Source organism: Hyaena hyaena, unplaced genomic scaffold (genome assembly GCF_003009895.1).
Source record: "Hyaena hyaena isolate Hyena2069 unplaced genomic scaffold, ASM300989v1 scaffold_296, whole genome shotgun sequence".
Lineage (NCBI taxonomy): Eukaryota > Metazoa > Chordata > Mammalia > Carnivora > Hyaenidae > Hyaena > Hyaena hyaena.
In genome coordinates, this window is record NW_024080931.1 from 162,035 (window position 1) to 177,302 (window position 15,268).

General features: G+C 57.9%; 1 protein-coding gene across 3 annotated transcripts in view; it reads left to right on the forward strand.

Annotated features, from left to right (window-relative positions):
* SAFB2 (scaffold attachment factor B2) overlaps positions 1–13,314 on the forward strand; it is a 32,002-nt gene extending 18,688 nt beyond the window's left edge. For 2 of the 3 annotated variants that reach the window (XM_039247520.1, XM_039247521.1), the window contains exons 12-21: positions 2,097–2,227; positions 3,373–3,464; positions 6,080–6,216; positions 7,441–7,734; positions 8,639–8,779; positions 9,946–9,988; positions 10,903–11,030; positions 12,312–12,427; positions 12,561–12,627; positions 12,921–13,314. In XM_039247520.1, the coding sequence (XP_039103451.1) occupies positions 2,097–2,227; positions 3,373–3,464; positions 6,080–6,216; positions 7,441–7,734; positions 8,639–8,779; positions 9,946–9,988; positions 10,903–11,030; positions 12,312–12,427; positions 12,561–12,627; positions 12,921–13,074 (1,303 nt within the window). In that variant the 3' untranslated portion in view covers positions 13,075–13,314. The remainder of the gene's footprint in view (positions 1–2,096; positions 2,228–3,372; positions 3,465–6,079; positions 6,217–7,440; positions 7,735–8,638; positions 8,780–9,945; positions 9,989–10,902; positions 11,031–12,311; positions 12,428–12,560; positions 12,628–12,920) is intronic. The other variant, XM_039247522.1, reaches the window with a different exon arrangement.
* The last annotated feature ends 1,954 nt before the right edge of the window (positions 13,315–15,268 follow it).

Consider the following 15,268-nt stretch of genomic DNA (forward strand, 5'->3'; position numbering starts at 1 on the left):
CCAGCACAAGCCCGCTGCCCGACGGCATCCCCTTTTTGTGTCTTTCCAGCCTTCTTGCGTCCGTATACGTTTGTATTTTAGAAAGTACTTTTTTGACTTGTGTTAGCAAGGGGTCCCTCTGCATCCAGGAGGTGCCGTGTGAGTGCAGGACGAGTGGGAGGGGTCTCCTCGGAGAGGGAGGCACCACCGCAGAATGGTGAGGGACGCGCACCACAGGTCATTCATCATGGCTTCATCTGCAGCCACATGGTCACCTGCAGCGCTCTCTGTCCCTGTTAGAAAGGAAGGGACGTGGGCTGTGTCGCCGTGAATCTGTGTGTATTGGCCGGCACGGACCTGAGGCGAGACGTGTGGTGGTGCGGTCCCGTCCTGGTGATGCTGGGCTGTGGGGCCACCCACGCGCCGCTCGGCGTTCGCCCGGGTGCTGGAGCCCAGTGCTCGTCAGGAAGGGCCCCGTGGGGCCGGCACAGGGAAATTCCTTGAGTAAGTCGACATGCACACAGTGTTTGGGGTTTTGGTTTTGTTGGTTTTAGCGAAACCAGTATGCTAAAAAATACCGTTATTTTTTAACGTTTACTTTTGAGAGAGTGACAGTGTGAGCAGGGGAGGGGCAGAGAGAAGGAGACGCAGAATTCGCAGCAGGTTCCAGGCTCCGAGCTGTCAGCACAGAGCCCGATGCGGGGCTCAAACCCACAAACCGTGAGATCATGACCTGAGCCGAAGTGGGATGCTTAACTGAGCCACCCAGGCAGCCCCAAAAAACAGGTCTTGATTCTGGTACACACTGTCAATTGTTGTGTGTGTTTACATTTTAAAAATATTTGAAAAGGGGCAGCTTGTGTGGGTGAGTAGGTTGAGTGTTGGACTTTTTCCTTGAAAGTATTTTGAGCAAGATTGTGAGTGAGAGAGGGGCAGAGGGAGTGAGAATCCCAGCAGGCTCCTCACCGAACATGGAGCCTGCTTAAGATTCTCTATCTCTCAGCCCCTCAGTTCACGCAGTTAAGCTCACTCGTTTGCTCTCAGAAATAAAAATTAACAAATTTTAAACGAGGTTTTTCTCAAAGTGTGAATAAAATTAAGAGGTACTGTGGAAGTTGAGGCGGGAGGAAGAGTGACTTAGGAGAGGTGTCTGTGACAGGCTGAGCCCTGTAGGTTGTAGGGGAGAGGGGCGGGGAGCCCTGGGTAAGGACCCTGAGGGGCCTCACTTTCCCGTCCTGGACTCTGCCCGGCACACAGCGGGCATTTAACGTGTGAGATTTAATTACCCGAGATGACCGCATTTGGAACATGGGAAACAGGCGGCAAGGATTTCTTTCGCTGCTAGAATAAAGCTGCCTTCAGGGTGAGATGTCACAACAGTCTCCAGCCAAGCCAGGATGGAGCCTGCCATTTTCACTCCCCCAGAACACACAGAAGCGGCCAGGTGTGATGGTCCGGGCCGGTGGTCTGCCTCCTGTGTCACGGAGCCACCACCTCCCGTCCTCAGCCTGTGCTTCCATTCTGTTTTATTTTTTAAAGTTTTTTGTTAATGCTTATTATTTAGAGAGAGACCAAGCATGAGCAGGGCAGGGGCAGAGAGAGGGAGACACAGAATCTGAAGCAGGCTCCACGCTGTCAGCATAGAGCCAGAAGTGGAGCTCAAACCCACGGACCTTGAGATCATGACCTGAGGGACACTCAGCTGACTGAGCCACCCAGCGCCCCTCCATTCTATTTTGTACTGTATTTATTTGGAAAAGGATGTTTTTCCCGCACACACAGTGAAACACTTGAAGGTAGTTTTTAACGTGCATTTGTACGTAGCTGCAGCGTTTCTCGTGTGTGTGTCTGCTTGCTGGTCTCCCGTCCCAGTGCGTCAAGCAGTCAGGACAAAATGCTACCAGCCTGCAGTTCAGTCCTGCTTGGTTCTAGACACAGCAGAGACCCCCCAGGGGGAGAAGGGCTCTGTCTCCCAAGGCGACATGGTCACCCAGTCTCTAAGAGCTACACACGCCCACTGGCCGCGAGGCCAGTGGGTTTCACGTGCAAGTCTGCGGGTGTGTGTGCTGCCATCCGAGTCCCGGGCACTCATGTGGGACAACTGTGTTTCTAAACAGAACCGTGATTAAGAAGGAAGAGAAAGTGGAGAAAAAGGAGGAAAAAAAGCCTGAAGACATAAAGAAGGAAGAAAAGGACGAGGAGGAGCCGAAACCAGGACCTCCGAATCGGTCCAGAATCACCAAATCAGGTGAGCGGGGCCTGGTGGGCACGCAGAGGTGTCCAGGATGGAGTGAGCGCGGTGTGCCAGGCTGGGGGTGGGGGGGCTGTGACAGCAACGCAGTCTCGGGGTGACGTGGCCTGAAGGAGTGTCCTGGGCGCTCTGCCCGATGACCTGCGCTCACTAACAGTTTGGCAGAAGCACTTTCGGCTGCGCGCGGAGGTGTCCTGGTTCCCGTAGGGGACGCGACGCCGGTCCGCAGCCGTGTGGCCGGTGTCTCCTGTGCGTGCGTGCAGCCGGATAGAGTGAAAACCAGGGTGAAAGCGCGGACCTCAGAACATCTGTAGCCTTTGTCATAGCTGGACGTGGGGCGTGCCACCTCTTGGCGTTTCATAAAAGTTCATTGTGTTCTGCGCCTTCAGATTTGCATGAGGCTCCATGGAACGTTTTCTGGAAAAAATAAAATCAATTCTCTCCTCTCCTCGTGCCTCCCCCCCTCCCCCCCCATAAAACAAAACTCAGCCACCTGGAGCATTGGAACTAGGTACGGCGCATTGCAAATTAGATCTCAGCGTTTGGTGTAATTCACCAGCGGTCTTGTGAGGAACACATTTTTAAACTGTTGCTCACGTATTGCAAATCTCCCCAAATCGGTGATAGTCCTGGTGGTTAGAGGCTGGTTATTGTGTTGTTGAGGGGAAGGACTCTGTTTGGAGGCCTTTATTGCTGTGGCTGAATGACGGGAAGCCCCACATCCGATTGGGAGCACGAGGGCCTGAATTCTGCTGAGCGTTCCAGGATGTGGAGGAGGGATAAAAATCGAAATCAGTTACCCTGGAGCCGCTGGCATTTAGCGCGAGGGTAAAGGCAGCTTGGGGGTTGGAAGTGTTTGTATGGCAGAACACACCTTGGCTGAGGTTTATGTTGCCAGATGTGAAGAAATCCCAGCCACTTCATTCCAGGTGAGCAGAGACCATCGAGGTGCGCCAGCTGCCTCGTGTTGGTGGCGCGTGCTTCGTGTCACAACAGGCAGGAGGAGGGGGCACAGGGGTTCCAGAGGTTCGTGTCAGTCCCTCGAGGGGGCCTGGAGGACCGCCAGTTAGCCCGCGTGCTGCCTGCTCCTTGGAAGCAGGGGCCTCAGCAGGGTGTCATAGACCGCTGTTTTTTTCCTGAAGGAAGCAGAGGAATGGAGCGGACCGTCGTGATGGATAAATCGAAAGGAGAGCCTGTCATTAGCGTGAAAACCACAAGCAGGTCAAAAGAGAGAGTAAGTATTGCTTCCGCCATCTCAGGTCCAAGTGATTTGAGTCGAGGGTATTTAACAACCACTTTGGTTTACGTAACGAAAACAGCATTGTTTCGCCTTTAACATTGTAAGAGTCCTTTGATGTGTTCCGAAGGCGTGTTATTAGCTGTTGGATGGTCTGTACAGACACAAAGTGAGGTTCTAGAGCTAGTTTCAGAAGAACACTGAAGGCTTTTACTTCCCATCATGTGTTCACTGTTGGCCAATTCTTTGTCGGGTTACACCGTCTTCTAGAAGAAGAACTGATTCCCAGAAAGCTGGCCACTGGGTAGATGGGCAGGACCCAGGCTATTGAAGTCAGAAGGCAGGTTCTGCTCTTTGGTTAGCCTAGTGGGAGTTGATTCATCTCTTCAGGCCATTGCTTCATCTTCTGTGACGTTAACGGAGAGAAGAGGGTCCCCTGGAAAATGACTCCCACTGTCAGAGGGCAGACCTCCATCTCCGTGGCGCACACGGCTGGACAAGCTAGTGACTCCTGTTCCGTTTTTTCCACTCTGAAAAGCAAACTCCTCTGCCAACCAGCTGAAGGTTCTAGCTACACCATTCCTGAGGAGGGCCGGCCTCCTCCTGAATTCCAAGCTTGCGGTATTCATCTGAGAACACTTTGTGGTGCTGAGGCGAATAAACCATAACCTCACCACGTAGATCACTCTGAGGCTAGAAAAATAAATAGTAACCTACGCATGATGAGAACGTTCAGGTGGTTCAGGGAGTGACAACACATGTAGAACAGAAGCCTCTTTGCTTTCACACGGACTCCTCACACTTCCTTTCTTGTCTTTTTGAGAGAGAGAGTGCGAGTGGGGAAGGGACAAAGAGAATCTCAAGCTGGCTCCATGCTCAGCGCAGAGCCTGGTGAGGGGCTCGGTCTCATAACCCAGAGGATATTGAGAGTCGGACACTCACCAGCTAAGCACCTGGCATGTATGCTGGATTTCGAAATAATTGTAGCTTCATAGGAAGTTGCACAAATAGTACAGCGGTCCTGTGTGCCCTTCCCCCAGCAATTTCCTTTTGTGTCCCTGTAGCACAGAATCGAAGCCAGGGTGGTGACATTGGTATCCAGCGTGGTTGTGTGTAGTACTAGGACTTTTTTGTTCCTGGTGTGGACCCCCGGGGAATACCGCCACTGTCCGTACGCGACTAGCCCTCCATACATGACTAGCCCGTCACCACGGAGATCTCCTCACGGCCACGCCCCCAGCCCGGGGAAAAGCAGCTGTTTTCCATCCCTAGAATGTATACAAACAGGATCGTGCAACACGTGACCGCTGCGTGGCGCCCTTGAGAGCCATCCGGGGTACACGGTGTCCTTTTTCTTTTCAGAGCTGTGTTTACGGCCACGCTATGATCGTTTTGGCCAGGCCCGTGGTTACAGACACTTGGCTGTCTCTGGTCCCCTGCTGAGCACCGCTGTGGCAGGACGTGTGTGTGCACACCCCTTGGCAGACTGGGGGCTTCTGGGTGCAGATGGGCACGGACGTCATTCGTGATGACTGTTGGCAGAGCAGTCTTCCGGAAGGCAGCAGGACACGCTACAGCCAGTCCATGGTGGCATCCCGTGCCCCGGCTGCTTGTACGTGGGAGGGGTGAGCGCAGGGCTCCGACTCTGAGACACCAGCGCCATGCCGGCCTCTGCCCAAGGTTGCCCTCACCTGGACAGTTGGGGTGTCTGTCCTGCTGCCTTCCTGCAGTGCCCGTGATCAGACCCTGCTCACTTTGCCCATCATCTGGAGGAAAGGGATCATCATGGTGTTTTGAGCTGTGGGTCTTTCTGTGATGAGATTGTCCTCTCTGTGTTCCCCCCTCCTTGTTTTTTGTATTTTGGTTTTGTTTATGTTTTGTAAAATTTCCGTTCAAAACTTCTGCTTGCCTGTCTTTCGGGTTGCTCCCCCACTCCCACCACCCACGAGGTAATTAAGAAAATAAGCCAAGGAAAATCCTTTTAAATGTCTCCCAGGCCCCTTCCCTAGAGACTGGGAGCTGTGGGTCTGCAGGAGGCCCCGCGTTCCGAGCCATAAAAGCCTCCTGGGACAGTGATCGTGGCCAGCACGGGCGTCCCAGCCCCTGAGGGCCTCAGGAGGGAATGGGGGTGGGGGATTTGTGTTCTGAGCCCTGTCTGGACATGAGAGTGGCATGGAAGCTGCCCATGGTAATCTGGAGCCAACTAGGAGTGCTCTTCTACGGGAAAGCACCCTCAGCCTGTTCTGTTCACAGGCCGCCTGCCCAAGTCCGTGGCTGAGAAGTGTGGCCCGTCACACAGCTGTGTGTGCAGCGTGCACGTGCCCCATGGCTCCCGAGGCCTCGTCCCAGACTACCCCGCATCCTGGGCTCTGCCTCTAGGGTCTGTGGGCTGTCTTCCCCCTTCCCTTCCGTGACACCCCGTGTTGGCGGCGTGTGAAAGCCGCACTCTGGAGTGAGCAGCGGCGCCTATGGGTGAACCGAGCTGCCTGCCGGTCCTTCCCGGAAACCATGTGGAACAGAAGCTTTTTCGTCTGCCCCAGATATGTAGCTATAACTTTCACTGTGCGTTTGCTGCATTTTTCTGATGTTAACAAACCGATTTTGGTAAACAGAGCTCCAAGAGTCAGGATCGCAAGTCGGAAAGCAAAGAGAAGAGAGACATCTTGTCATTTGATAAAATCAAAGAGCAAAGGGAGCGCGAGCGCCAGAGGCAGCGGGAACGGGAGATCCGAGAGACGGAGAGGCGGCGGTGAGTGGGACCTGGCGGGCTCGCGGTCCCCTCGGGGGCGCTCGGCCTTTCTGCCCGAGCGAGTCTCCTGCCCGGCCCGGGCTTGACTCCTGCCTCGTGCTTCCCCGGAGACGAGGGCCAGGGGCGGCTTCGGCCTCGGCAGGACGGTAGTGGAGCTGGTATCTGGCCAGCAGCACCGCCCCTGGCGCCCAGCGACCCCGGCCTGTGTAGGCAGCGCACCCGCGGGCGGCTTTGGTGCGAGGGGCCCCAGCGTCAAGGCCACGGCCTTCACTGCTGAACCCCCGCAAGTAAGATCGAAGATGCGACCAGGGATGGGGCGCTTTAGTCGCAGACGTTACCCCGAGGAGTGGCATTCTCAGGCGGCCTCGTCCACAAGACCTCCTTTGCCATGCACCCCTCTTTTCGTTAAGGGGACAGTGCACAGAAGTAGGCCTGTCGTTCCCGGTTTTGCTTTCTGCCATTTTCCGTCCAGAGGTCCCTTGTCATTTTCCCTCATGCACTGCTCGGCAGAACGAGAGCCTCACGTCGTGGTGTTGGGAGAACACGTAGCAACTGCTCCCATCCGTCGTGCTGTATTTGCTTCCCTGACACGTGTGGTTCTGGTGTCTGCACGTGTAGCTTCGGAAAGTAAAAACCCCGTTTCGGGGTCTTTTGTTTCCGACTGGCTCCCGCTGGCTTCGGAGCCTGGCTGAGGACGGGCAGGAGTGGCAGCGGCTCCTTTCGGGATGCAGGGGCGCATACCCTGTCCCTTCCTCCCCGCCCTCGGCTTCCGGGAAGCAGGGACTGGTGACATGGGAGCTGGTGGCAGGCCGAGTACCGTGGGCCCTCTGCCCGTGCCTGGCCTTCTGGCCCACAGCTCCCTGGCTCTGCCCAGGAGGACCCTGTCCTTGGCAAACGCGGCCTCCTCGGAGGGAAGGGGTGAGGAAGGCAGGCTCGCTCTGGGGCGTCTGCGGTTACTTGTTCCTCCAGGGTTTTCTCTGTGCCCAGCGGCCTTCGTGGTAGCAGTTCTCCGCTTTTCTCACTCCTCCCCTTAACGTGTGGCTTCACTTTGGGGCCTGGCAGCCGAGTCCTCCTGGCTGCGCCCCCTGCCCCCTTGCCCTCTCCCTCCCTGTGCTCCCTTGTCTTGGCTTTTGTGAGAATCGGGAGTGGGGGGGGGTCTGGCCTGACGCGGGGTCCCTGGGGTGCGATGGCGGGGACTCAGGCGGCCCCACCGTGTCCCCACAGGGAGCGCGAGCAGCGCGAGCGGGAGCAGCGCCTCGAGGCCTTCCACGAGCGGAAGGAGAAGGCGCGGCTGCAGCGGGAGCGCCTGCAGCTCGAGTGCCAGCGGCAGCGTCTGGAGCGGGAGCGCATGGAGCGCGAGCGGCTGGAGCGGGAGCGCATGCGCGTCGAGCGCGAGCGCCGCAAGGAGCAGGAGCGCATCCACCGCGAGCGCGAGGAGCTGCGACGGCAGCAGGAGCAGCTGCGCTATGAGCAGGAGAGGCGGCCGGTGCTGCGCAGGCCCTACGACGTGGACGGCCGGTGAGGACCCCGCCCCCGCCCCATCCGGGCCTCCGGGCGCCACCCCCACCGGGGTTGACCTGGTTTCTACTCCGGCCCTGCGGTGTTTGCCGAGTGGCTCATAGGGAGTCTAATGGTCGCCGCTTGAGGAAGGGCGCGTGGTGCTGTCGCTTAGCGAGGCCCGTTATAGTCACCCCGCGGTTCCGGGGGAGGGTTCCCCGCCGATCCCCCCCAACCCCACACACAAACGCAGGCGTCTCTGCTGGGGCTAGCGCCCCCTTCCCCCTCCCCCCACCGGCCAGGGCGGGGGAGAGGCACCAGGCTGCGCTTGGAAAAGGAAATTGCCTTCCTGTTCTCAAAGTAGGTTTATTGGTCTCCAGCTCCTTCGAGCTGCTTAATTGACGGTCACCCATCACCCCACCACCCATGAGCCTAGTTTTCTGGTAAAAATCAGGAGGAAGATAATTGGATGCCATCCTGAGCCCCATGCAGTTCACTGTCACCCAGTCTAATCCCTTTGCTTTTGCAAAAAACTCAGAGGGAGGTTCAGGTTACCATAGAAGACAGGAAGGTGAAAATGTAGCAACTCGGAATGCCATTCCAGAAGAATCAAACATTTCATTTCACTTGCATCTGAGCTCACGCGGGGATCAGGGTATTAACAGCCTTGTGATACAATTAGCTCCCAGCAGCCCTCCTTTCAGGACCGTCAACTGAGAATACCGGCATGCCTCTTGGCAGTTTGGAGGATTTTAATTTATCAAATCAAAGCGATAATGATTGAATGTTTAGAGATTAGCCCTGCAGGACATTTTAAATGATACTGGGTCTGGAGAGAGCTCCCCTCCCCACCTCCACCCCCTTCCCTGTTTCCCTCATTCTCGCTCACAAATGTAATTCATGTCCTTTTAAAAATGAAAAATAGGCGAGATGATGCTTATTGGCCGGAAGCAAAGCGTGTGGCCTTGGAGGACAGGTACCGCCCAGACTTCCCTCGGCCCGATCACCGCTTCCACGACTTTGACCATCGAGACCGGGGCCAGTACCAGGACCACGTGGCTGACAGGTCAGCACCCACCCTCTCCTGAAGCCACGGACGGAGCCAGCTGAGCCTGATGCAGGGATAGGTCTCTGTTCGTTCTCAGATGTCTCTCTCACCTGGGAGGCTCCGCGTGGCTGCTGAGCCGCGGTGCGGGGGGCTTAGCAGCACAGGCCTTGGGCAAGGCATTGGACTTGGGGCTCACTTAGGGTGTCCTCCACTTGTGTGGCAGAAGAGCCCTCCTCTTACTCGTTGCCCCCTTCACAGATCGGGGGCTTGGGGTGATCTGCATCTCAGCACTCCCGCACTCCGCTCTCCGTGGTCCACCCTTGGGCCTCGCGGCTCCCTGGGGCTCTCTCCCAGCCTTGCTCCTCCGCCTTGTCCCCCTCCTCGTTTTTACAGTGAGGAGGCATTTAGAGAAGCTTTCAGAAAGGCACCCGAGCCTTTGCAGGCAGGGCAGGCTGGTGTCCACGTCCCTGGGGATCCCTGACCGACACAGGCTCCTGCACCGGCGTGGGGTGCAGGGACCAGCCGGACGACGGGGGGAGTGCTTACTCGGCCGGCTGCATCCGAGAAGGGTTTTTAGTCGGTCCCTTTGTCTGTCTTCTTAAATGAGGACTATATATATAGTTTATTAGAAAGGCAGCCCTCAATTTTCCAGTTTCAGGATTCCCTCTGGGCTTCTCCGCGTGGTCCCCTGGGCTGCATATCCCTAAGCCATTTCACCGTCCATTAGCTCCTTCGCAAGCGAAGGGAGAGCAGGGGAGAGACAGGCTGAGAAGCCACTCATTTAATGGATCGTGGCTGCAGTTGGTTTGAGAATGCTGTGAATCGTGTATGTGGCCAGACCAGAGCTCAGGGACCCTCTAAGGCTTCCTGTTAGGCTCTGGATTTTGTCACCAGGCCACAGGTGCGTTAGTCTTTGGCTTCGTGGTGTGGGTCTCTATATCTGAGATCCCTCCAAGGGACTTCAGTAAAATTTTTATTCCCACCTTCTTAGGATCCAGTTCCGCTCCTACTCCGCGGAAGAAGGCTTTAGATGCAAGCCGGCTTTTTTTCACAGGCCAGCACTTTACAGTTGTTATTTGTGAAATAGAATAAGCACCCGAATTGTGGAGTTCTTGTGTGTGGCCTGCCGAAATGTTGTTTAGTGCGGTCAGCAGCCGTTGGAATGAGATGTTTCTCTTTTGCAGGAGGGAAGGATCAAGGTCAGTGATGGGAGAGCGAGATGGGCAAGTAAGTAAACCCGGACGCCGAGCCTGGGGCGCACCTGCTTCTGTGTGGGGGCGGGCAAGGGTGAGTGGAAGTGCGCATAACTGCTTTCCAGTGGGGAGTTGTGTGTGTGTGCGAATGCGCAGGGTGTGTTCGGTTCGATCGGGCCCTAGCAGATGGCTGGCCTGGCTGGGCTGCGCACTGGCCTAGAGCGTCCTCAGGCTGGCGCTGTGAGCCGCCCCACAGTGCCCCAGACGGGCTTAGCCTGTCAGGCATTTTGCCCATGTTGGGGGAGGTCCCATGTCCGTGGTTACAGGTGCCCTGAGAGGGACGCTCAGAGAGGGTCAGGGGTGGGCATCGGGGTCGTGCCTTCTCAATATCGCGGTGTGGTTTTTGCGGGAACGTCCTGTGAATCTCTCGCTACAAAGACGTCCTGGGTCTTTGAGCACAGGGTGGGTTGGTCAGAGGCACTGAGCTGCTCCTATCGTGGCCCCTGCCCCCTGGGGTCACATAGCAAGAGAGGCCGCTGCTGCCGCCCAAGGAGGGGACGCACAGCGGTCTGAGGGCGCTGCCTGTCCCAGGGCTGTGGGAGGGGCCCACCTGGCGTCAGCAAGGAGGTGTCCTAAGTGACTCTTCTTGGGGACCCTCAGCGGAGCCCTCAGGCACCAGCAGGAGCAGGGCTCTCTGCACTCACAGGGCCAAGGCCTCTGCTGCCACTTGTGTGGCACTGGAGGTGGGGCCCCAGGGGCACTCGAGCGTTCTCTTGCGGGGCGGGGGCAGGGAGCATAGGGCCCCGCCAGGAGCTCCTGTGGCCTCGCCAGCGACCCGGGCAGTCCCCTCAGGGCCACACCCCGGCCGGCTGCGGCTGCGGCTGCAGGTTCATGGGCCTGTTGAAAAATGGTGTGGCTAGTGTCACCCTGTCCCCTTGTGCTTTCCAGCACTATGACGAACGCCACGGCCACGGAGGACCACCAGAGCGTCACAGCCGAGAGTCCCGAGACGGCTGGGGGGGCTACGGCTCCGACAAGAGGATGAGCGAGGGCCGGGGGCCGCCGCCCCCCCCCAGGTGAGCAGCGGGCAGCCCCTGGGGTCCCTGCCTGGCGAAGGAGGCTGCCCCGGAGCCTTTCGTAGACTCGGCCCAGGACACTGCCACCTGTCCCCCAGGGGCCTACAGGTGTTTCTGAGGCCGGGGTCGAGCTTGCCACCTCCAGGTGGTTTCTAGGTGTCAAGTGAAGGGAGCGCCCCTCCGATAGAGGAACGAGGAGACGCCATCTTTCTCGGGCGACCCGCTTATTAGCTCTCAGTCCTTGAATATCATTTCAGCCATTTTGCCTTAAATACCCTTGGGAAACCCAACAGGGAGCTCCTCTGCAGACGAGGGGACGCCGAGCACCGTCGCTGTAGGGCTGGGTGGCTGTCCCCCAGCGCGGGGCGGCGCTCTGGTGCACTCCTCACCCGCGGCTCTGGGCACTGGCTGCCCCGGCAGCCAGTGCTCTGGCCCTTCCAGACTCGGCCCCCACTGGCGGCCGCTGGTGCCCGCACTTTGGACTTTGTTTGGACTTTCACTGTGAAACTTGTTTTTTTTTAAACAGCTTTTGAGCTTTGTTCACGTGCCACACAGTTCACCCATTTGAAGCGTGTGATGCGATGGTTTCCAGCATATTCATGAGCTGTGTGCGCATCACCGCGGTCCACCCCCAGGGGAAGCCCCGTAACAGTCCCGCCCCGGCCCCTATGCCCACTGATGCCCCGTCTGTCTCTGGGCCAGCCTGTTCTGGGCATTTCACACAAGGGAAGTCACGTGTCACGGCCCTTTGTGTCCGGCTTCTCTCAGTATGGCGTTTTCAAGGTCCAGTCACACAGTCCTCTGGGGCAGAGCTGCATTCCTTTTTATGGCTCAGTAACTGGGCCACTTGTGGAGAGACCACGTTTTGTGTCTCCCGCCCATCAGCTGCTGTACATCGGGGTGGTCCCACCGTGGGGCTGTCAGAGCCCCGCTGCTGAGAACAGGCACCCACACATCTTCCTGACAGCATTTCCCGTCGCCTGGGGTGGGTCATGGGGACGGACTCGCTCGGTCCTGCGGTCAGCCTGCCGCACCGATGTCCGTCCTCACCAGGAAGCACCTAGCGTCTGTCAGTGTGCCCCCAGCCAGCAGTGCGTGTGTGGGGGTCTCATCCGTGCGCGTGGTTGCGGCAGTCACTGTGCTTCCTGGCCACGGGGGTCTCTGTGGGGGCGTGTCTGTTCTCGTGCTCTGCCCTTTTCTCTCCGAAGTCCTTGACTGTGCTAGGGCCTCCCCTCAGAGGCACGTGGGACCCTCCGAGAGTAGCTTTTTGTTCTGACGCAGGGGTGGGCGTGACTGGACGGAGCACCACGGCCAGAGGCTAGAGGAGCATCAGGAGCGCGTGTGGCCGGGCTCGGTGGACGCAGGCACGGCGGGCCGGGAACACGCGCGGTGGCAAGGTACAGGCTGGCTCACGCCCAGGGGTGGAGGGGTTCCCAGGACCCTCCCGGGGGCCGGTCCCTCCCGCGGTTTCAAGAGGCATCAGGGCACTTCCACGAAGGGAGTTTGTGCAAACTCTTTCCTTTCTTCCAGGCGGTGAGAGGGGCCTATCGGGGCCCTCAGGGCCAGGACACATGGCAACTCGGGGCGGGATGTCAGGGTAAGTTTAGGGCACAGATGAAATTGATTTGTTCCCACCCCTCATTTCTCCTCCCTTCTTTGCATTTTGGTCAACTTGCTGGGTTGAGTGTTTTAAAAACAACCCCGAAAAGCGGCTCTTGGCAGCTTTATGCAAGCCCCATTCTCTGCTTGCCCGGCGTGCGGCCTGTGACTCTGATCGTCCGCACCCGGAAAAGCCAACAGACTCGAAAGGCTGCACAGCTGTGGGCTGCACCACGTACCGATGAAACGTCAGGCACTTCAGGGGGACCAAACGTGTGCCTTTGTTTCTAGGCGAGGCGGCTTTGCACAAGGCGGGCATTCCCAGGGTCACCTGGTGCCCGGCGGCGGACTGGAGGGCGGACTGGCCGGCCAGGACCGGGGCAGCAGAGTCCCGCACCCACACCCCCATCCCCACCCATACCCCCACTTCACCCGCCGCTACTAAACCCAAACCACTCTGAGTTTCCAGGTAGGCAGAGGCACTGTTGACTCTCAGCCACGGTTCCCTTGAACTTGTGGAGTCTTTTAAGAAACAAAAGCAAATCCTGCCACCATGTTGTAGCTCAATACGATGTGAATTCGCTTTTTTTTTTTTTAATAAACGTGTTGTTCTCTGACATTTTTAAGACAAGATTTCTGTTAACGAGGCATTCCATTTTCCATTAATAAAAGTTTATGGTTCGCACTGGTGTGTCCGCAGTGATTCCAGAGCAGAGAAAACGGCCAGCCTCAGCGGCACCATCGTGTGTTTGCATGGAGGCCCCCGTACTGGGTCCTCCTAGCCTCCCCTCCTTACAGAGAAGGGACAGTCACAGAGCTGGTAGTAGGTGGCAGGCCTGAGATCCGAATTAGGGTTTCTTTTTACTTTTTAAATACTTGTTTTTGAGACAGGGAGACAGTGCGAGCAGGGAACGAGCAGAGAGAGGGAGACACAGAATCTGAAGCAGTTCAGGTTCCAGGCTCTGAGCTGTCAGCACAGAGCCCGACACAAGGCTCGAACTCCCTAACCGTGGGATCATGATTTGCCTGAGCTGAAGTCGGACACTTAACCTGAGGCACCCAGGTGCCCCAGAACTAGGATTTCTTGATCGAGGGAGGGGGGCGTGCACCGGGAGCCCCACAGACCAGTAGCTTCACCCCCTCGCGCCGGCGGGCCTGGGGTAGGGGGCGTCCAGTGAGGTGTGCGGGGCTGGTATCTGGCTGAGGGCAGGCCCAGCGTTTCATATGTAATTTCCTCACTTGTGATTATAAACAATTCTTTCTTCACCAAAGCCTGCCCAACACGGGCCCTGGCTGCTCCAAGTGCCGGGCTCGAGCCCTCCGATCCGGGCCCCTCACTCAGGACTCGGCGGGAAGAGCTGCTCCCAGAGAAGAGCTGAGCCCGTGCCAGCCGGGGGCGTCCAGGAGCCAAGCCTGTCCTCTCATGAACGGGGGAGGCCTAGTGGCCGCAAGCCTGGACAGGGGACCTGTGGGGGAGGCCTGGGGGTAAGCAGGAGCGCCCACTTCCCACAGGTCGTGGCCCTGATCCGGCGTGGTGAGAGTTAAGCCTCGCGCCACCTGCTGGGAACCTGGATTCCGTCAGTAACTAGGACAGCCGCTCCACGGGCGACGGAGCACCTCCTATTCTCGGAGGGGCCTGTGTTCCCACCCCACTGCCCTGTTTAGTTGCAAAAGAGCAATCTGGAAACCCTGCCTGGCTTGCTGCCGAGCGCGGCCGTTGGAGGCGGGTCGGCGCTGGCCTTTGGCATCTCGCTCGCCTGGATCACAGCGAGTAAGTCCCTTGTGAGCTTCCCCCGCCCGGGGGGCCCTCAGAGTCATTTTCCAACGGCAGGTGGGCACAACGCCGTCTCTGTGTCACCTGCGAGGGGCCCCAGCTCATGAGTCTAGACACGGCTCTGAGCCTCCTGTGTGGGGTAACAGAACCACGTTCCGCCTGGGAGTGTGGGTGAGATCTTGTCACCCAGCTGTAGTGGAGCAGCCGCCCTGCAGGGGGTCAGGGTGACCATTGACGTGACCGGTGGCCGTCAGCCGGGGCGCCTCAGGGAGCTGCAGAGGTGACAGCCCCTAGGGCTGTGGTGACATGGTGCCGGAGACGGGGGCCTGAAACCCATGCATTCTCATGGCTCCGGAGGCCGGAAGTCCACGTGTCTGGGCCAGTCCCTTCTGAGGCTGTGGGAGAGTCTGTTCCACGCTCTCCCAGCTTTTAGGGGGTCACCGATGGTCTCTGGCGTCCCTCGGCTTGTTGGCACGTCTGTCACCCAGAACCCCACCTCCACCGCCGGCCTCCCCACGCACTCGTCCTTCGCCACATCGCCCCCTTCCGGAAGTCCACTTGCTGATCAGGTGGGTGGGGGCCCACCCGAATGCCCTCATTTTAACTTGATCACCCACAAAAGGGCTTTATCTCCAAATACAGTCCCCTTCCAAGGTCCCAGGGGCCAGCACTTCAGCACAGGAACGGGGCGGGGGCACAGTCGATCCCTGTAAGTGCTTTTCGCGGTTTTTGTACGTACAGATCTTTCCAGATTGAAGTTTAATTATTTTGAGAGAAAGAGCACAAACAGAGGAGGGGCAGAGAGGGAGAGAGAGGATCCCAAGCGGGCTCCACACTCGCCCAGAGCCCAACCCGGGGCTTGATC